Source organism: Bos mutus, chromosome 19 (genome assembly GCF_027580195.1).
Source record: "Bos mutus isolate GX-2022 chromosome 19, NWIPB_WYAK_1.1, whole genome shotgun sequence".
Taxonomy (NCBI): domain Eukaryota; kingdom Metazoa; phylum Chordata; class Mammalia; order Artiodactyla; family Bovidae; genus Bos; species Bos mutus.
This window is the reverse complement of record NC_091635.1, coordinates 9,648,540-9,669,950: the sequence shown is the minus strand read 5'-3', so window position 1 is coordinate 9,669,950 and position 21,411 is coordinate 9,648,540. Positions and strand designations below refer to the sequence as shown.

Genomic DNA, 21,411 nt, shown 5'->3' with positions numbered 1-21,411 from the left:
ACAGAAGCCGGCCTTGGCTGCTTTGAAGAGGCATTTATGCTCCTGCTGCTGCAACTGCTGCTGCTAAGTCGCTTCAGTCGTGTCCGACTCTGTGCGACCCTGTAGACGGCAGCCCACCAGGCTCCACCGTCCCTGGGATTCTCCAGGCAAGAATACTGGAGTGGGTTGCCATTTCCTTCTCCAATATACGCTCCTCAGTTCAGTTGCTCAGTATATGCTCCTAGCTTCTACTAAAGAGTAACTCAGCATTTTAAAGCAGAAGGAATGGAGTAGAATGGTTGAAAAGTCCGTGCTTGCATTTCCTGTGATGCAGAAGCAGGGCAGGTGGGAGTGCAGGCTGACCTGGGGCCTTTGCCCAGAGGATGGGGGGCTTGGGGATGCGTAGGATTAACAAGTTTGTGATGCTGATAATTTGAAAGACACTGATTCATTGCCTCTCAGGAGTTGTCTGGAATTAAGCACAGGTGGGTGGCCGTGGAAGCTCTGAGCTGTCGGGGCAGAAGACGCTTAGTTCTGTGCCCCCACTCCTGAGCTGAAGTTTCGCTGCCTTAGATGAATGCCCTGTGTCCCTGTCACTTCTCTCTGGTCACCCCAGAAATGCTGCCTATCCCTCTCTCCTGGTGCGCCCGCACCCCTTGTGACTCTGCCTCACTGCCTGTCCAACAACAGTCAGATGTTGTCTTCAGGCCAGACTCAAAGGACACCAAGATACCAGTCAGATGTCTTCAGGCCAGACTCAGAGGACACCCTTTCTGACTAGTGCAGCTTTTCTAGGAGTTTCCAGTTTGTTCTGTATCCCTGTTTGTCCTTTGTCCCCAGCCTCTTGTGCCCTCTTCCCGCTGGCCCGGCCTCAGCTCCCATGAGGCCTCTGGGACAACCGGCTTTGCCGGCTTTGCTGTTGCTGACCCCACAGCACCTGTCACCAGTGTTCCATTGGCACATAGGCTGCTTGATTCTTTTTCTTTAAAAGGAACAGGAACACAGAAGCTCTTTGGGGGCTAAACCCACATCTTACTGTCTCTGTATCTTCCGCAGTAACTAATAGAGCACCTAGTTTATGGGTGGTAACCATTTTTTTCCCCAAAAGATTGTTGGAGTATGAGTCTGAGAAAGTAATTTTTTAAAGCTTTTATTTTCTCTGTTGGTAGATTTCCTGAGATTACTACCCTGTGCCCAGTCTTTTCCTCCAATCATCGCTGTGATTTCATAAACTTGATTATGGGGCTATTTATTTGAGATCTGTCTGTAGATATGAGGCGAGCCACACTGCAGACTTCCTGTCGGTAGCTTTTCCCTGTCACTTCTTGTCTCCTTGCTTCCTCGGATCATACTGTTTGTGCAGAGAATTGACTGTGGTGTAGGCTTTGCTGCCAGCGAGTCTGGCCTGGAGGCACGTTGAGGTCTTTGCCAGTTTACACGTTGCAAGTCCAGCCCCAGCAGTGGATCCTCTGTTGCTCAGTTGTAGCTGGTGGGTTCAGGACAAGCCACAGCGAGCCTGTGCCTTATGGACCGAGTTGTGCACAGGAAGTGATGTCAGGATCCACCTACTGGGACCTTTAAATCCCTGGAGGGTTTGTGTGCCTGTTTTGATCTTACCTCAAAAAGGGGGATGTAGCCCTTAGGACTGTGTAGAGTGCTGTGAGAATATTTATGATATTTTACTGGAAGGCAAGAGCTTCATTTCATGGACAGAAACCCCCCTGCGAATAGGACAGTGTCCAACCAGGTGTTAAACTTTGTGATACAAACACGTTCAGAGGAGACCGTATAGATGAAGAAGGCGTTTAGTGATGGTTCTTTTGTGTGAACTGAGGGAGTTCTTTCTGGAAGAGGTGGTCTTGATGGCTGGGGAGGATGAGCCTCTGAACAACAAGAAGGAAACAGAGATAGGTTGGAAACCTGTCTCCCTGGGCCAGGTGGTGTGTGATTGCTTACCAGACCCAGTATCTAGTAGGGACTCTCAGCTGGCACGTTTGTTGAAAACTTGTCTTCCTTTGTAGCTTTAAACAGATATTTCATAATTTTAGGGTTTATTTCTCATAGATGTGGTATGATTCTTTTAGATGAGAACTCCTATGACACAAAAATAAAATTTTTCATATTGTGACTGTTTCTTTAAAGACAGGCTGGGCCTGCAAAGCCCAAGTGTTGGTCAAGTCTGGTGACCTTGTCCTGGTGATAAGGAACTCACATTAGTGTAGTGGAGGGAGGGAGTCGTCTGTCAGCCGTCTATCAGCAGTTTCCTGAGGACAGAGCATTGGAAGGCAGGCCAGAGTGTGGGGTTTTTAGTTTTTTTCCTCTTTTTGTTGTGTGTCTGGAGTGGTGGTTCTTAGGCAGGGAGGTTTGACCCTGCGAGGATTTGGGATATCTGGAAGCCTGTGGGGCTGTCCTCTCGGGGTACGGTGGGATGCTGCTGTGGGCATCCAGGGATTGGAGGCCAGGGTGCAGTTAAATGTGCTCTAAGGCACAGGACACCCTCCCACACAGAAGGAGCCCCCAAATGTCAGAAGTGCCGAGATCGGAGAACTTCATCTAGTATAGTGGTTTATTTTCTCTTTTTCTCCTCGTGTATTTGGCACTTGTTTTAATCCTTAGGTCTCTTCCCTTATTAGTCAAAGGCAGTGCTTCCCAGAGGAGTTCACAGTCACAGCCTGCAGTCACCCCATGTTCTGCTTTAACACGGGGCCTGAGCCTCCAGACTCCAGTTCTGGGGCCTGAGGTCCCCAATGTGTGTGTCTGCCAATGCCCTTGGTGATCCTCACACCTTGAGGTGGACAGCCACTCCTCAGGCTGTAGTGACGTTTCTTGTCACCAGCCGTCTTACAGTATTGTCCTAGACCCACCGGCCACTCGCCCTAACCAGAGTGTACTGGCACGCTGGGTTGGAGCCTCTGGTGCTTGTGGCCTGAGTAGGAGGCAGGCCGTTTTAGTAAAAGGCTGGAGCAGATCACCTGGAGACAAGGGGCTTAGGGCTGCAGAGGACCAGAAGGGGTGGGGCGTGGGGGGGACGTTGGAGCATCAGGTCAGCGTCCCTGCCTGCTGATGCGGTTGGGGGGTGGGGGTGGGAGGGGTGGGGGAGGGGGAGTCAGGGGGTAGGGGGAGACGGGAGGTGGCCTTCTGCTGAGGGTGACAGGATAGTCTGCGTTCTGGATCCTACCCTCCTGTTTATCCACTCGGGGAGGGAGGTACCTTAAGTAAGGGTTAACACCCTCCTAGGGAAGCCACCATCAGTCTTTTGCTTCCAAGGGGGAGAAAAAAGCCGCTGCAGTCTGTGAGCAAAGGCTCGTGGCGCGTCCCCTCCCCCTCGGAGGCCTCGAGTGGGGGCGCGGTGGGCGGGGCGCTGTAATTGCATTCATGGAAATAAGCCTGGAGGACTGAGCACACGCTCGAAGTGTCCGCCTGGCGCTGGCTCCGCGGCCATCTCCAACCACGCCAGCCTTCCCCACTAGGATCGACTTACTCCGCACCCGGGTTTCTGCTCAGCTTTTGTGTCCCCGCCTGGCTGCCGCCTCTGCCCGGGCAGTGCGGGCGCACATGCCGCGCGGGCTCCGTCCCTGCCTCCACCCGGCGCTGGCGGGGCGGCCGGGGGCTTGGGACTGGGGGGTCGCGGTGCCGGGCCACCATGGCCTCTGAAGCGGACAGCTGCCACCTGCCAGGGCGTTGACGTCGCTGCCCCAGGGCTGCCGGGATCCTGGGGCCACCGGAGAGGGGACTCGCCCCGGGTAAGAGGCCGGGCGGGGGGTGGGGGGGTGGTGCGGGTGAGCCCACCGTGTGGAGCTTCCTGTGCCGCGTGAATCCCTCTGCTATTACTATGCTCCGCTGCCGGCCTCTCCCACCCCGGAGCCAGGCAAGCCTGATGTGTGCAGCGGCTGCTTCTCTGCATATCTGTCGTGTGGTTTCGCATTCTGCTCTCTCTTCCTAGGTTTCTTTTTTCCCGTAGCTGCTTCTTATAGAGGTTTCAGCCTTCAGTGTGGTTTCTGCTAGGCCCCAGATTAAGGAATAAGCTAATAACCAATTTGTATGGTCCTGCTAGGATGAGGTTTAAAAAAGGAGGACAGAAAACAGGGGCAGAGTCTGAGAGATCACCCTCCCAACCCACCCATGGAGTTTTTATTTTACTCATTAAACACTTGGGAACCTTTCCCTGGTATGAGTAGCCCTCTTCCCAAAAATGCACATAGAAGAGGAGCTGGAGTCCCTTGTTTAATTTGCTGCCATGGGTCTGTTCCAGCTGTCCGGCTGAGGGGGAATGTTTCAGTCTGCAGAAATAGTCAGGGTTTTATAAAGGGCCAGCATGCACGTAGGTTTTAGGAAGGTGAGTAAGGTGAGAGGAAACTGAGCTATGTGCCTCGGGTCCCCACCGAGCCTCTCTTTTGGAGGGCAGGGGTGTGGTGGCACAGCTGTGCAGTGCCCAGATGGCAGCTGGCTTGGGGAGGGGGCGTGCTTGCTCTGCCTGGGAGGAAGGAGAAGGGCACGGATGACAGTGGGGTTTGTCTGCTGGGACGGGAGCTCCCAGGCTTGCCCTGAGAGTGGAGGGCTCCTTTCTTGAGAAGCCAGAGGTGGAACGTGGTTCTCCTTGTCAAGCCGGCTCCAACTCTGCTTTCAGTCCACGAGACCCTTTCAGAAACAGCCTTGGAGACAGAGATTGGTCGTGTGAGCACTGGGAAGAAACTGCTGCAGAAGTCCAGCTGGACCACGTATTACCACTGCCAGGTTTTAGAAAAAGCTTGAGGTTCTTAAATGATTGTTTTTTAGTTTTCAGCTTTTATTGAAAGCAGATGTTAACTTTATTTTCTAAACCAAACTTTTAGGATACAATTTTATGACTTTGTCTCTTTTACTACCTTGAAATTTGATCTCATTTCCCTTTGATTACAAAAACCTGTCTTCAAGTTCTCCTTTTTATTAGATAAAATGTGTCCATTCCTTCTCTAAGTAAGGTAAGATGATAAAATACTTTGCTTTCATGAGGCAGTTTATGGAGCTGTTTAATAGACACCCTCTCACTGGGAAGGGGGAGGATGCTGACATGCCCATTCCTGCTTAAGGAAACCAAGGGAAAGATGGTGGTTTTTCCCAGGTCACAAAACCACTGGTCAGTGAAGCCCCACTCAGTTGCGCCCTACCTCAACTCCTGGGCAGTGTCTCATCTCAGTTAAGGAGGCCTGAATTTTTAGGTTAGTGGTTAGATGAGATGTCTATAAGATTGATACAGGAATAAAGTTTTCCTTAAAGATGCAGACTATAGGAATAAAATCTTTAATATACTTACTTCTGGGTGGGAGACTGAGTGGTTTTTATGTGGAAAGAATTTAAGCTACAAGAGTAAATATTCACATTGGTAATTTGCTGGAAGGCGCCTTTCACCTTTGATGTTGAATGTCAGTTATGCTAGCACATGCCAATTTAATTCCTTTTGGTCCTGTTGGTGTGTCTACATTCTTTTAGTCACTTAGGCTGTAAATTGCTTGCCTGGTGGCTCAGACAGTAAAGAATCTGCCTGCAATGTGGGAGACCTGGGTTTGATCCCTGGGTTGGGAAGATCCCCTGGAGGAGGGCATGGCAACCCACTCCAGTATTCTTGCCTGGAGAATCCCCAAGGACAGAGGAGCCTGGCGGGCTACAGTCCATGGGGTTGCAAAGAGTCGGACACGACTGAGCAACTAGCACAGCACAGGCTGTAAATTGGTGGTGAGACACTTCTTTTTACAGTGCTTTATACAAAAATCAGATCATAGCTTCTGAGAAAAAGGACTAAGCTTAGCAGAAATCAGGAATTCAGTATATTGCTATTAAAATTTTTGTTTCATTTTTAATTGTGGTGAAATATATGTAACATAAAATTTACCATTTTAAGTGTATAGTTCAGTAGCATTAAGTTCATTCATTCACGTAGTTGTACAGCCATCACCATTATCCATCTCTAGAACTTTTTATGAAACTGAAACTCTGTCCCTGTTGAATTTTGGCTCCCGGTTCTCCCCTCCCCCAGACACCCACTGTTCCACTTTCTGTCTCTGTGAACTTGGCTTCTCTGGGTACCTCGTGTAAGTGGAATCGTCCGGGATTGGTCCTGTTGTGGCTGGCTTATTTCACTGAGCGTAATGTCTTCTGAGTTCCTTCATCCTGTGGCATGTGACAGGATTTCATTCCTTTTCAAGGCAGAATAATATGGTATTAAATTTTACAAAGGGTTGCTATAGTTTTGACTTACGGAGGGAAAAGGAATTGTTTCCCAAGGTTGGGAGACTTTCTGTAAAGTCGTGAGATGATCAGGTCAGCACCCAGTTGGCCATGTATGTGTCCCCAGGTTTCCGGTTTCAGTCACATCCCATTTCCTCGTCCTTCTGTGTCCTCTGGTCTGACAGCACCCTGAGGTCTGTCTCTTAAGTGTGAGGCTGGCAGCAAAGCCCCTTAGTCATTGTATCTTTCTGTTTCACTCATCTCTACGTTGCCTGTTGTTAAAGACCCTGTGAATTTTGGTTGTTTTCTTGCCCTGTCAAGAATATCTGACCTTGTGTATTTCTAGTGTCAGGTCAGAATTGAGAGTTTTGTGAAAGTTTGCTGACTGTTTGTGTGTCAGCCAAAGCCTGACTATTTTCTAGTATTTAGAATTTTTTCACACTGGAAGGCTCTGGGATCTCCTGGGAGACCAGGTGACTTACCCCAGGGCGGGGCAGTACAAGTGATCTGACCGGAGGATCTATTTGCACAGGCTGAGTCAGGAAGGGCCCAGTGTGTGACCAGCACTCGCCACACGGCCGGCTCTTTGATCTTTGTCTCTGGAGGCAGTGGACACAGCGCCCTCAGTCATGGGCAGCTTCCCAGATTTGTGCTCTTAAGCCCAAAAGCTGTTCGTAAATAGCTTGTGTTCCCTCTGGAGCTAGTAACAGTTTCTGGAGAGGGTACAGGAAGGTCCAGTGCTTAATTTACCTTTCTTTTTTTAAAAAATTAAGTATAGTTGATTTATAGTGTTGTGTTAATTTCTGGTACAGTAGAGTGATTCATATATATATATTTGTGTGTATATATACATACACATTCTCTTTCATATTCTTTCCATTATGGTTTATCACAATATATTGAATATAGTTCCCTGTGCTCTGCAGTAGGACCTTGTTGCTTATCCATTCTGTGTACAATAGTTTTTACATCTGCTAATCGGCATCCTTGACCCGGCTGCTGTGGCTCCAGGCGGGCGGGTGGTTTCTGAGGCCTTGTGTGTTTTCAGTTTCATGAAGCTCCAGCCTGGAAAGGGTCCGTCCAGCCTTGCTTAGCAGGGCCCCCTGGCGCAAGCTCTGGAGGGATGGAAGCCCGTCTGCACAGTGACACCCTCCTGGGCTGCATGGGGGCCAGACCTGTCTGTCTACCCTCTCCACATGTTGGGAAAGGGAGGGCCTTCTGACTCTTGACCTGCCTTTTAAAATATTGTCCTGCTGTCCTGGTTTAAATTTGGACCCTTGTTACCACCAAAAGGCAGGGGCTATATATAAGAAGGATGATGCTCAATGATTATGGTGGAAAAGGTAAGGCAAATTTAAATCTAGGCAGTGGGACCCGGTGTAGCTGGAGCCTCCGAGGGAGCTGTGTCTGGGCCCTAAAGCGCACCTCCAACACTTTGATGTACGTCACTCCTGGGGACCAGGCACAGAGAGCAAGCATGGTCCCTTTTGGCCTGTATTCTTGTGGAACGGAAACTGCTGTCAGTAGATGTCTCTTTTCGGTTGGACTTCACTGCAGGTCTCTGGGCACCTGCCTGTGGCCTCAGGGGCTGGAGAAGCTGGACCTAGTGATGCCGCCCTGAGCATTTCTACTTGCCCCCAGCCCAGAAGGAGGGCACTGTCCCTTTAAGACTGCCTCCTTTGTATGCGCTGGATGGAGCACGTTGCAGCTCTGGGTTTCTGCTGGTTAAATCTGCAGAGCAACATTTAAATAAAGAAATAAATAGAGGGTCCCCTTGTGTGGCTTTCCTATTCACAGCTGAGTACAATGGTCCCTTGTTGTTGTAGGCTCTTTAATCCCCTTCATTAGATTGGAGCCTTGCGAGGGAATGGTGAGGGGCTGCTGCTGGAATGGTCCCCGTGCTGGAAGCAGGACACCTTGTAAATTAACCTTTGCAGGCATGAATTCCCGAGGCCTCCCAGCCTCTGCTCTGTGTCCTTTCTGTGCAGGCCGCTGCCTCCCTAGCTGCCATTCTTTTCAGAAGGAGAGGGCTTAGCTGCTTCCCTGGCACAGAAGTGTGGCTGCAGCACGTGGCAGTCGGGGGAGGGAGGAGTTGTTTGTTGCTCTGCCATCTGGCCCATCAGCAGATATTTTACAGTTTAACCCCAGTGGCTACACAGGAGAGCCCGGGCCTGGGCAGAGAGATGCCTTTGCCAGGTGCCCCTGCCACTTCCTCAGAATCTCGGGGTGGATGTGGTGGGTTCTGAGTACCAGCTGTTCCTGTCCTGGTGGTGGCTTGCAGGGTCCTGGAGATGCCAGCCAGGATCCTCGGGACCCCTCTCTCCTTCAGCTCTCCAGCCGTGGTTTTGATTCTTCATGCTGTTAAATGAAATTAAGCATTTTGTCTGTGAATTTTTTTTTCCTCATGAGCAATATGAGAATGAAGGCTTGAGTTTAACATTGGTGTTGCATTGATAAGTTTAATCAAAGGAAAATACATTTGTTAAAATGTTGGATTTTTTTTTCTCATCTGAGAACAAAATTCCACTAGAAAAATGAGATCTAAATCTGCTTTTTTTTTTGTAAGTTCTTAGGTGATTTATTGACCCATAAAGGAAGCAGTGTTGTGATTTGAGGGGGACTAAATGTAGAATGGAGAAGTGATTTAGAAATCACGGGCTTAATGTCAGGAGACTGCTTCACAGTAACTGTGAATGAACGTCTTGCTGGTTCTAACTGCACAGAGGTCCATCTGACTACCAGGACATAGGAGGCCTATCTTTCTCATAACCGTAGATTAACATTTTTATTTTTCATTAAAAAGAAAAAATCCAGTTGTACCTAGCTGTATTTTTTTAAAGCAGATATTCAGGAGCTTATGTTCCCCATCTCTCTCCATTCCCAGACACACCCTTCCCAGAAGCAATCACTCAGAATTAACTTTTTCTGACTTTTGATCTTCTGGTAGGTGCTGCCAGGTCTGTATTAATATTCTTGTCCTGCTGATTATTTTATCAAAGACTCTCTCCTGATTTCCTTCACTCACAGCATTCTTTTTCCTCACTCTCTCCCTGTCTGATAGTTTATCACAGATGTTTGGTCGCTTAATTTTCATCTTTGAGATTTTCACACACACATTCACAACCTTGATTTCTGTCTGTGGTCTTTCATGAGTGCCTCCTGCCCCTTTGTAGGAGGAAACGCAGGGACCCTGCTTGCCCTTCGTGTGCCCCCTGCCCTCCTCCAGCCCTCTCGCCTCTGTCCACTCTTTCCCCACTCAACAAGTTGACAGCTGATTACATACAACTTTTGTTGTGGAGCCTGGATGAGCCTCTGTGTGTGCTCCACTAGCTCCGCTCAAGACCAGAGTGCACGCTGATCATCTCTCCTGGGAGCTGCTCCCAGCACCAAGGTCATGCCTCTCCGTCCGTGCCTCCCCTTGGCCTGTGGCTTGCACCCTGATGCCCTCTCTCCTCTGTTTCTCCTGTTTCCAGCTGCCTTGTTATTCTGCTGAGAGGAGACCCAGCGATGCCTTCTTCCATTGTAAATGCTCCAGCTCTTTCCTATTTATTCTCTCGTGACCTTCCAGAAAAACTGTCCTGTATGAAGGCTAACCCAGAATAGCTGAGTGCTTAGATTCTGAAAAGAAAGCCACCACTGAGAGTTTCCAGTTTGGAACAATAAAATTTGACTTCTTAGGGTACCCAGCAGTCTTGAGATACAAATTTTTCTTATCGTGGTTCTGCATTAAATGCACCTTGTTATGGGGACTGTAGTCCTGCCTCTGATTGGGGTGAGACTCATTGGTGATCTGATGAGGCCATCTCTGGTTCACAGTCAAAGCCTGGTTGTTCATTCCCCTGTGGAATAGCTGTTAAAGAGATGAACTATTACCTCAGATTCTCAAAACCATGTTATATTGGAATGAGTCTTTGTCTTTTCGAACCTCAAAAAATTAGTTTCTTAAAGGGAACTTCTCATCTTCATGGACTAGAAATTTTTCTGGTTTGTTAAGTCCAGAAAAAGCAGAATAAACTCCCTTTAGGCTTGCTTTCTCTAGAATGGGGTGTGAATCAGTAGAATTTGTGTTGTTTCTCAGAGTGGTTTTTGCTCAGACTAGATCTAAGCTGTTTTTAGTTAACTTTCTCCTGAAGTAGCTGTTGGAATGTTCACCCTGGCTTCCCAGAGACACAGTTGAAGCCTCATGTGGAAGGCCTGGGCTGCATTTAGGTGGTCTGTTGGGATCTCTAGGTGGCTGTGTCTTCCAGCCTTTAGTGTACTGGGAGTACACTAAACACACTGGGAGTGTGTTTCAAACTGCAGTGCATTTATTAGGCTATGAAATCAATTTCATGGGCTAAAGCTACTGTTAGGAAAACTAAAACAGTAGGAAATGTCAATGGATTTCACATGATGAGAGTATTGTTTTGTTATTGTTGTGTTTGGGGCAGATTGGGTTGTGAAGTCAAATGCGTTTCGCAATTGTGGGTCTTGAAGTTTGAAAGACGCTTTTCTATGAAAGGGTGGATTTCATTTCTGTGGCTAGGAATGAAAGAGGAGGACCATTAATCAGGCCCCAGCCATTTCCATCCCAGAGGCTGGGGGGCTCAGGCCCCTGGTTAACCACTCCAAGGGTGGAAACTGGATTAAAAGGGAGAAGTCAGCTGAGACTCTGATATAGCTAACTAACCTGTGCCAAGACTTAATCGTGGTGGTCTCTTGTTTCTACCCTCTTCCGCTGTCTTACATGATTTGTATGAAACATTCGGGGAGAAGAACTGCTCTCTGAGTGCAGTAGGTTCAGTTTCAGCAGCACGGCTGGTGAGTCGTGCACCCTGACCTCACTCTCACCCAGCAGAAATGTCACACGAGCCACAAGGGCAGTGTTCCTCTCTAGCAGCCTCTGCGAGCGCAGTTAAAACACTGTATTTTGTGTACCAAGTTATTTCAACGTGTCATCAATATAAAATAGTATTAAAGAAATATGTTACTTTTTTGTACAGTCTGGTGTGTCTTTTACATACACCGCACATCTCAAACTGGGCTAGTCACATTTCAAGTGCTTACTACCCACACGTGGCCTGTGACCACCTTGTCACATGGAGCAGTTCTCTCTTAGGCGCCTACTCGAAAGATGGATGCCCACAGTAATTGTTCTGATGATAAGAGCTCGTTCTAAAACATTATTCAAAAATGTTCAGAAAAGCAGAGAGAAAAGTCCCCATAACCCCATCCCCAGAGTTAAGCATTGTTTCAATTTGGGGATGTATCCTTCTAGATTTTTTTCTCTGTACATACTAGCCTCCCCGCTCCAGAAGTGGCACAAGACTGTCATTCACATTGCTTTGCAATTGCCTCCCCCTCCCTGCTAGGGTCCTATACATCATCGCGTGTCAGGGTGGATTCAGTGAGGGAGCAGAGACCCGGAGAGATTGGTTAACCAGGGGCCTGAGCCCCCCAGCCTGTGGGATGGACATTGCTGGGGCCTGATTAATGGTCCTCCTCTTTCATTCTTAGCCAACTTCATCTCACCACAGGCAGCCTTTTCTCGTGTGTGTGTGTGACAGCTGTTCCTTTATCAGAGCTTTTCTCTGTGATCCGTGGTCCTTTCTAACTTTGGTCAACCTGATGGTGAATGGGAGCCAGAGTCTCCCCAGCAGTCGGTCATTTCCGACACAGGCTTCTTGCCTTTTCTGTGGTATCTTTGTCCTTTTGTGGTCTGAATTGTATTTATTTTTGGTAAGGTAAAAGCTTTCTTAGTAACCTTTCCCTCCTTTTTTGTAGTTCCCAGTGACCTAACTGCAGAGGAGCGCCAGGAGCTGGAGAACATTCGGCGAAGAAAGCAGGAGCTGCTGGCCGACATCCAGGTAGGAGCTGGGCAGCACCTTGACCAGGCGTCCTCTCATGACTAGCCTTCTGACTTGCTCTCACCACAGTTCGGACTAGGTGCCGGAATTGACAACCAGCTTTGCTCAACAAGGGAGAAGGGAATCTCAAAGTGGGGGGTGCTCTGTGAGCTGCACCCAGCTGGTCAGCTGTCAGGCTAGAGTGACCCCAGGTCTCCTGACTGACTTGAACCCAGGCTTCAGGCTAAGCAGACCCACGTCCACATCCTGGTGGCCATTTTCTGGCAGGGCAATTCTAGAGAGAGAATTTTGGTTCTTTGAACTTTAGTTTCTTCTTCTGTAAGATAGGAGTGAAAACATCTGTTGATAGGTTGTCATTAGTTGGATTATTTTAGGCCTTGGGGAAGCCATTTCTTTTAGAATTCTCTGTAAAACATTTGGAAGCCCAAGGGCAGGGAAGGGAGGGGGCACACCTTGTAACCCCAAGCTGCAGCATGTCGAGGAAAGACTGGGTCTGCTCCAGTGCTGGTGTGAGTGTACTTTGCTGTTACCTAGTTCTTTGAATCCTACCTCACTGGTAAATGCTGGAAAAGCATAGCAGTTCTTCAGTCAAAGCCAGTGAACTCTGTCCACTGTGCAGACCTGCTTAGAAGGGGCAGGAGGTGGAAGGCATAGCCAGGAGTGGTTCTCTTTGCCGGCCACTTGGCGGCAGTGTTGACCCAGTACAGGCACTGCTGGCTGGGCAGCTGGGTGCCTGGGGGACTGGTTTGTCCTGGTTTGTCCCCCCTCAGTGAGCTGCAGATGCGCTGCGGCAGACTGTCCAGGCAGCCCTTTTCCAGGGAAATACGCAGTTTACGTAGTGCATATGGTTATAAACTTCTTCCTAGGCGGTAAACTCCTTGAGGTCAGGGTGTTATCTTTTTCTTCTTTGTATTCCCTAGAATGATTACAGTCTGGTAGGAACTCAAGAAACATTTGTTGAACAGACGAATTTTCCAAAAATTTTTAGGTTTTGGGGGGTGTTGTCTTTATTTTGTTTGCTCTGTTTTACTTTTTGATCAGAGCGAGTTACTGGAGATTTTGGTGGTTTCTTCCTCCGGGTGATTCTGGATTGTGTATTTTGCAGAGGCTGAAGGATGAGATAGCAGAAGTAGCTAATGAAATTGAAAACCTGGGGTCCACAGAAGAGAGGTGAGTCTGTCCTTTTGCGGGTGGTTTTGTGGCTGTGGCATCGCCAGGTGCCAGCCTGGAATTGTGCCCATATCGCGCATTTAAGGAGAAAGTGCGTCTTCTGCCTTCTTTTCTGAGCAAGCACGTATGTAGCCATACTCTCTGCCTTCCGCGCAGGGACTCCTGAATGTGAAGGCTTTTGATGTTTTTGGAAAGGCTGAACTGGAGAACTTGGCAGGTCCCCCAAAATCTTAAACTGCCTTTAAATTGTTGTGTGAACTATTTCTTCTCTTCTCTTATCCACTGGGTTCCTATTTTAGAGTTTCCATTTTTTGCTTTGGGTAAAGGAAAAGCTTAACGGATGCTGCTGATGCAGCTCCAGAGGGCTGGAGGCCCAGTTGTGTCTAGGCATCACTGCAGGCTTGCTTGTGCCTCCCTAACACTTAAGAGAACATAGAAGTGAGATTACAGCACAAAGTGCCAAGGCGTGTCTGCTGGTTCTTTTTTTCCTTTAACTACATGAAATGTTAGTTGCTTTGAGAGTTTAATTTTCAATGGGGTTCCCAGACCATTTCTAACTGCTTAATGTCGTAAATGGGCTGTTTCTAATTCACTGCATGTCTGTATTTTTCTAAGCCTAAGTCTCCCCGTCTAGCTTCAGGAGACCGTTGGATTTTGTTATTTTAAACTTGTGTGCACAGGGCCATATGGATTAGTGAAGCTGCATGTCCAGCAGAAACCAGCCAGCTTATCATGTCCAGTCTCTGCTTTGCCAGTTCTGAATTACAGTTTTCTTACTCGCCATTAAAAAAAAAAAAAAAAAAAAAAAATTTGCTGCTTCAAAGAAATGGACAAGTTGGTGTTTGTCAGAATTTACCATTTCTGCTCTTACAAAGGGTACTCTTAAAAGAAATGAATAGGGACTTCCCTGGTGGTCCAGGGGCTGAGACTCTGCACTCCCAATGCAGTGGGCCTGGGTTTGATCCCTGGTCAGGGAACTAGAGACCCGGGTTCGATCCCTGCGTGGGGAAGATCCTCTGGAGAAGGAAATGGTAACCCACTCCAGTACTCTTGCCTGGAAAATCCCATAGACAGAGGAGCCTGGTAGGCTACAGTCCATGGGGTCACAAAGAGTCGGACACGACTGAGCGACTTCACCTCACCTCACCTCAGGGAACTAGATCCCACATGCCACAACTGAAGATCCTGTGTGCTGCAACCAAGACTCAGTTCAGTTCAGTTCAGTCGCTCAGTTGCGTCCGACTCTTGGTGACCCCATGAATAGCAGCACGCCAGGCCTCCCTGTCCATCACCAACTCCCGGAATTCACTCAAACTCACGTCCATCAAGTCGATGATGCCATCCAGCCATCTCATCCTCTGTTGTCCCCTTTTCCTCCTGCCCCCAATCCCTCCCAGCATCAGAGTCTTTTCCAATGAGTCAACTCTTTGCATGAGGTGGCCAAAGTACTGGAGTTTCAGCTTTAGCATCATTCCTTCCAAAGAAATCCCAGGGCTGATCTCCTTCAGAATGGACTGGTTGGATCTCCTTGCAGTCCAAGGGACTCTCAAGAGTCTTCTCCAACACCACAGTTCAAAAGCATCAATTCTTCGGCGCTCAGCTTTCTTCACAGTCCAACTCTCACATCCGTACATGACCACTGGAAAAACCATAGCCTTGACTAGACGGACCTCTGTTGGCGAAGTAATGTCTCTGCTTTTCAACATGCTATCTAGGTTGGTCATAACTTTTCTTCCAAGGAGTAAGCATCTTTTAATTTCATGGCTGCAGTCACCATCTGCAATGATTTTGGAGCCCCCAAAAATAAAGTCTGACACTGTTTACACTGTTTCCCCATCTATTTCCCATGAAGTGATGGGACCGGATGCCATGATCTTCATTTTCTGAATGTTGAGCTTTTTAAGCCAACCTTTTCACTCTCCTTTTTTACTTTCATCAAGAGGCCTTTTAGTTCCTCTTCACTTTCTGCCATAAGGGTGGTGTCATCTGCATATCTGAGGTTATTGATATTTCTCCCGGCAATCTTGATTCCAGCTTGTGCTTCCTCCAGCCCAGCATTTCTCATGATGTACTCTGCAAATAAGTTAAATAAGCAGGGTGACAATATACAGCCTTGACGTACTCCTTTTCCTATTTGGAACCAGTCTGTTGTTCCATGTCCAGTTCTGACTGTTGCTTCCTGACCTTCATATAGGTTTCTCAAGAGGCAGGTCAGGTGGTCTGGTATTCCCATCTCTTTCAGAATTTTCCACAGAAGGCTTTGGCATAGTCAATAAAGCAGAAATAGATGTTTTTCTGGAACTCTATTGCTTTTTCGATGATCCAGTGGATGTTGGCAATTTGATCTCTGGTTCCTCTGCCTTTTCTAAAACCAGCTTGAACGTCTGGCAACCAAGACTCAGCGCAGCCAAATAAATTTTTCAGAAAGGAAATGAATAGGCAGGCTACAGATAAGGGGAAAATACCTGCATTACCTGTATTTGAAAAAAGACTTGTATCTGGAATCTGTATAGAAAGTGAGTGAAGTGAAGTGAAGTCGCTCAGTCGTGTCCAACTCTTTGCGACCCCATGAACTATAGGCCTACCAGGCTCCCCCGTCCATGGGATTTTCTAGGCAAGGGTACTGGAGTGGGTTGCCATTACTTGTATCTGGAATCTATATAGAAAGAACACATAAAACTCACTAATAAAAAGACAACTTGACTAAAAAGCAGGCACAAAAACCCCATGAACGCTTTTACATGTATAACAGACACGTGAAAAATGCTCAGTATCATGAGTCATGAGGAGATGCCACTTTGCACCCACTAGGATGGCCAGAGTTAAATAGACAGGTGGTGCCTTGTGTTGCAGAGAGCTGGTGAGAACAAGCGGTGTAAACATTGGGGAAAACCAACTGGCAGTTCCTCCTTATGTTGACCGTATACCCCTGCTGTGCCCAGCAGTTCACCTCCCAGGTATTTACTCAGGTAAAGGAGAACATGCCCACATGCATGAGGGCATCTATAGCGTTCTTATTTAAAATAGCCCCAAACTGGAATCAGCTTTAATGTCCCCCAGCAGATGAACGGATGAACAGATGAGTTCATGAGCTATTAACTTACATAGTTAATACGTAACTATGACAGTACTCTACAACTGGATTATGGTGATAGTTGCCCAACTCAGTAAACTTATTAAACATTGTTCAGATGTGCACTCAAAAGGGGTATGTTATATGACATGTAAATTAAACCTCAATAAAATTTCAAAAATGACATGAAAAAAAAAAGAAACCCACTGTAGTAGAAGAAACAAAGGAGCCTAGGACCAGGGTCAGGATTTCAGTTGACCTTCCATAGTTAGACCCAAGTGTGCCTGAACTTTACTGAATAAATCTCAGACATCACTGCACTTCACTGACACATGTGGGAGTTATGTCAGTCTTTCAGAAATTCCCGATTACCCAGAGTACTGAAGTGGCTGTGATGGTTGTTTTACAGGAAGAACATGCAGAGGAACAAACAGGTAGCCATGGGCAGGAAAAAATTCAACATGGATCCTAAAAAAGTAAGTGACAAAAGCCAGCAGCCAGAGCCTGCAGTCTGTAAAGTGGCGGTTTCCACATTGTCAGCTGCAACCTGGGGCATTTGAGACAGCCTCCCTTCCCTTTTGTAGAGTGCAGCTCATGTCATAAGCCCTGCCTCCTGCGGAACATAGGAAGTACTTATTGGACACTTACTCTGTGTCCAGAGCACCCACACCCATTCTTCCTGCGCCCCCACCTCCTTTCTGGATGTTCCTGGTGTCTGAAGCACTGTTGGTGTCGTCGCTGTCTTTCCAGGGGATCCAGTTCTTAATAGAGAATGATCTGCTGAAGAACACCTGTGAAGACATCGCCCAGTTCTTGTATAAAGGTGAAGGGCTCAACAAAACAGCCATTGGTGACTACCTGGGGGAGAGGTAAGACCTTGGGAGACCCGAGTAGAGAAGACTGGTTGGCAGTTACCTAGAGAGAGAAACTCCAAGATACCCCGAGCTTTGTCCCGGGACAGGTGGAGGTGTCCAGCAGCTGGTATCCTGTGTTCAGCCAGTACACAGAGGCTGCAGATCTTTCATTTAACATTTGGCTGCCTCCTGGGCTGTGGGGGGTCTCAGTGCTCAGCCTGGGAGGCAGCCTGACTGGGGGTCTGCACGACCTTGGATTCTCAACATCATTGTCTGACTTCTGTCTTCTGTTTCTCTTGCTAGAGATGAGTTTAACATCCAAGTTCTTCATGCGTTTGTGGAGCTGCATGAGTTCACTGATCTCAACCTCGTCCAGGCCTTACGGTGAGCATGTTTGCAGCCAGTACCTTGTTGAGGGAGACAGGTCTTTGGTTGTAGATCTGTCCTGCACAGTTCAGTTCAGTCCAGTCACCATGGATCCTGCACAACCTGGCGTTTTAGTGAAATTGTACCTTGGGTGGTGATTTGAGTATCTGTGATTGAAATGATTGGATGTTCAGTTCAGTTCAGTCTCTCAGTCATGTCTGACTCTTTGCGACTCCATGAACCGCAGCATGCCAGGCCTCCCTGTCCATCACCAACTCCCAGAGTTCACCCAAACTCATGTCCATTGAGTTGGTGATGCCATCCAACAGTCTCATCCTCTGTCATCCCTCTCTCGTCCTGTCTTCAATCTTTCCCAGTATCAGGGTCTTTTCAAATGAGTCAGCTCTTTGCATCAGGTGGCCAAAGTATTGGAGTTTCAGCTTCAACATCAGTCCTTCCAATGAACATCCAGGACTGATCTCCTTTAGGATGGACTGGTTGGATCTCCTTGCAGTCCAAGGGACTCTCAAGAGTGTTCTCCAACACCATACTTCAAAAGAATCAATTCTTCTGCGCTCAGCTTTTTTTATAGTCCAGCTCTCACATCCATACATGACCACTGGAAAAACCATAGCCTTGACTAGACAGACCTTTGTTGACAAAATAATGTCTCTGCTTTTTAATATGTTGTCTAGGTTGGTCATAACTTTGCTTCCAAGGAGTAAGCGTCTTTTAATTTCATAGCTGCAATTACCGTCTACAGTGATTTTGAAGCCCCGAAAAATAAAGTCAGCCACTGTTTCCACTGTTTCCCCATCTATTTGCCACAAAGTGATGGGACCGGATGCTGTGATCTTAGTTTTCTGAATGTTGAGCTTTAAGTCAACTTTTTCACTCTCCTCTTTCACTTTCATCAGGAGACTCTTTAGTTCTTCTTCACTTTCTGCCATAAGGGTGGTGTCATCTGCATATCTGAAGTTATTGATACTTTTCCCGGCAATCTTGATTCCAGCTTGTGCTTCCTCCAGCCCAGCGTTTCACTCATGATGTACTCTGCATATAAGTTAAATAAGCAGGGTGACAGTATACAGCCTTGACGTACTCCTTTTCCTATTTGGAACCATTCTGTTGTTCCATGTCCAGTTCTAACTGTTGCTTCTTGACCTGGTTAAAGGGGATTAAATTGAAAGCAAAATTTGTAAAACTCTTCCTCAAATCTTTCAGTTAACATTTGGAAATTGATGAATACTTCCACTTTGAATCTTTCCCAATTTCACTCAAGAAAATCCTTTATACTTCTTGCCCTGGAACAGGAAATAGGTAGCGTGCCCTTCGTTTTAGAAGGAAAAAAGTCAACATTTAATTTTTTTTTGCTGAATCTAGTTCCTTTGTGCTTCTTGAGAAATTGTAATTTGGTATTTTCATTGCTGTTTAAGTGTAAATATCATGTTTTGTGGTGTTTAGGTAGGTGAAAAAAATCCAGAATTAAACCTGTTGGCTGTGGGTTTCTGTTTGACTTAAAGGGCTCAGTTGTGACTGCTTTGATAGAAAATCTCTTCTCCTGCTATGTCATTTTTTTTTTTTTTTCTTTCTGGAAATTGGAGTTCTTATGTATCAGTCTGAGGAGGTGAACCATTCTTTTGAATAGGAAAGTCTTTTTCTTTTTTTTCTTTTCATAAATACATTCCCTCCTATCGAGAGGACAGAGATGTGGAGTGGTTAGCCTGCATCTGGCAGAAGGCTGAAGCCCCCAACATCTCCCTTGGCTGCAGAAACCTCTCACACACAGGTTATCTCCCCCAGTCCCGAAACACGCCCTGTCTTGACCCCCAGGCAGTTCCTGTGGAGCTTCCGGCTGCCGGGAGAGGCCCAGAAGATTGACCGGATGATGGAGGCGTTTGCCCAGCGCTACTGTCAGTGCAACCACGGGGTGTTCCAGTCCACAGGTGAGCGCGAGGGGCGCCCCCTCCCAGGGCTGGCAGCACCTGCCCGGCTCACTGCTAGGCACTGGGCCATCCTAACACCAGAGGGGTTGGGTTCCTGCCTAAGAACATCGCTTTAAATGGTATTTATAATGGTAAAAAGTTGGAAACTATCCAAAGTCTGCCAGTAAGGTAGTAGGCGTCTAAGTAAGGGCACCTCTGAATTATGAAGTGTACAACTATTAAAAATTATGTTTTTATAAAGAGGCTTTATTGACATGGGAAAATGCTAATAAGATTGGCCAAAAAGCAGACTTCAAAACTGTGTATCTGTTGTAATTCTAACAGATATGTTACAGTCTTTATCTCTGAGGTTCATATTTTTTTTAATTAATTTATTTTTTAATTGAAGGATAATCACTTTACAGAACTTTGCTGTTTTCTGTCAAACCTCTGAGGTACATTTTGTGATACATTACACATAGTCACATTTATGTAAGAAAGCAAAATAAGTTATTCCTAGGTATGGGATTGTAGGTAGTTTATATGTTCTTTTTCATATATTGTGCTTTTCTGTACATGTTCTTGTTTTACAATCTGAAAAAAATAAAACCCTTTTAAGTCGTGAATGCTTTACGTTCTTTCTCATGCCTTGCCCTTTGCAGTTAGTGTACCCAGATGCGTGGATTTTGCTTACTCTTTGAGAGCACTGCTTTGCATTCTCAGTCTCACTTGGCGCTTCTTGTTCTTTCTGGTGGGATGTTTCTGACTGGATTTTGGTTTTCCCTTTTAGACACTTGTTACGTCCTCTCATTTGCCATTATCATGTTGAACACCAGCCTGCATAACCCCAATGTCAAAGATAAGCCCACTGTGGAGAGGTTCATAGCCATGAATCGAGGCATCAACGATGGGGGAGACCTGCCCGAGGAGCTGCTACGGGTGAGCTCAGCTCTCCTTCAAGGCCATGGGCTCAGGCGATGCTGATGGAGGGGACGGGAGGGACGCGGGGTCAATCCAGTGTCTGCTCGGACCATCCATTCAGCTACATGAATTGCATTAAGAAACTGGTAGCAAGGCCCAGTGAGGAATCAGTGGGGGAAAGTGATTTATAACTCTGAGACTAAAGGCTCAAGTGGAGGTCAGGCTGATCTCTCTTCTTTCTTGCTTACTGGTTAGGCCTCTGTTTCTTTTGTCTCTGGGTCCTGAAGGCAGAGGGGTTCTCGTGCCGCCAGTGCATGGCACGCAGTGATGCTCATTGCATGAGTGACAGGAAAGGCGGGGGGAGAGGTCTTTCTAGGATCGGAGACATGCAATGTCATCTTTTCTTCCAGAATCTGTATGAGAGCATAAAAAATGAACCCTTTAAAATCCCCGAAGATGATGGGAATGACCTCACCCACACTTTTTTCAACCCAGACCGAGAAGGCTGGCTATTGAAGCTCGGTAAGTGATGCCCTCTGGGTCAGGGCTCCTTACAGAAGCTTAGAAAGGATGTGTGTGTGCACACCCATGCATGCACTATGGGGAAAGGGGGTTTGGTACAGGAGGCTTTAAGGAGAGACTTTGGTATGAGTTCCTACTGTTCTAACATAATTGCCTCCCAAAAGACAGTGAATGCACGGCCAGCGCCCCACGGGACACACAGACTCCTGGGGACAGACTTGCCCACATAAATATTGCCCACGGGTGTTTGCGCTCCACGTTTCCTCTCTGGGGTGGATTGAGGAGAGTTCGTTTCAAGGCGGTTCCCCGAGGACCTCGTCCTTTTCCCTTCCCAGCCCCCCCTGACCACTGGGAGGGTGGCCAGCTGTGCCCACCTCTCTACTTCCCATCACAAGTTTGTGCCCCGTGCTCCCGCCTCGCCCACCCCCAGTGCATCACCACTTCCTTCTGCATCTGGCTCCCCACAGGCAGCGTGCATGGCAAACCCAGGGCCCTGGCTGCAGCGCGATCCACGGCACTCTTACTCATTCGCGGGCGCTGGTTTTTTCCCC

General features: G+C 47.4%; 1 protein-coding gene across 4 annotated transcripts in view; it reads left to right on the top strand.

Moving 5' to 3' along the window:
• CYTH1 (cytohesin 1) overlaps positions 1-21,411 on the top strand; it is a 79,775-nt gene that overhangs the window by 45,102 nt on the left and 13,262 nt on the right. For 2 of the 4 annotated variants that reach the window (XM_070389194.1, XM_070389193.1), the window contains exons 2-9: positions 11,947-12,029; positions 13,135-13,199; positions 16,682-16,748; positions 17,023-17,141; positions 17,430-17,510; positions 19,326-19,438; positions 20,208-20,356; positions 20,749-20,861. In XM_070389194.1, the coding sequence (XP_070245295.1) occupies positions 11,947-12,029; positions 13,135-13,199; positions 16,682-16,748; positions 17,023-17,141; positions 17,430-17,510; positions 19,326-19,438; positions 20,208-20,356; positions 20,749-20,861 (790 nt within the window). Of the gene's footprint in view, positions 1-3,378; positions 3,723-11,946; positions 12,030-13,134; positions 13,200-16,681; positions 16,749-17,022; positions 17,142-17,429; positions 17,511-19,325; positions 19,439-20,207; positions 20,357-20,748; positions 20,862-21,411 lie in introns of those variants that run through there. The other 2 variants (XM_070389195.1, XM_070389192.1) reach the window with 2 other exon arrangements.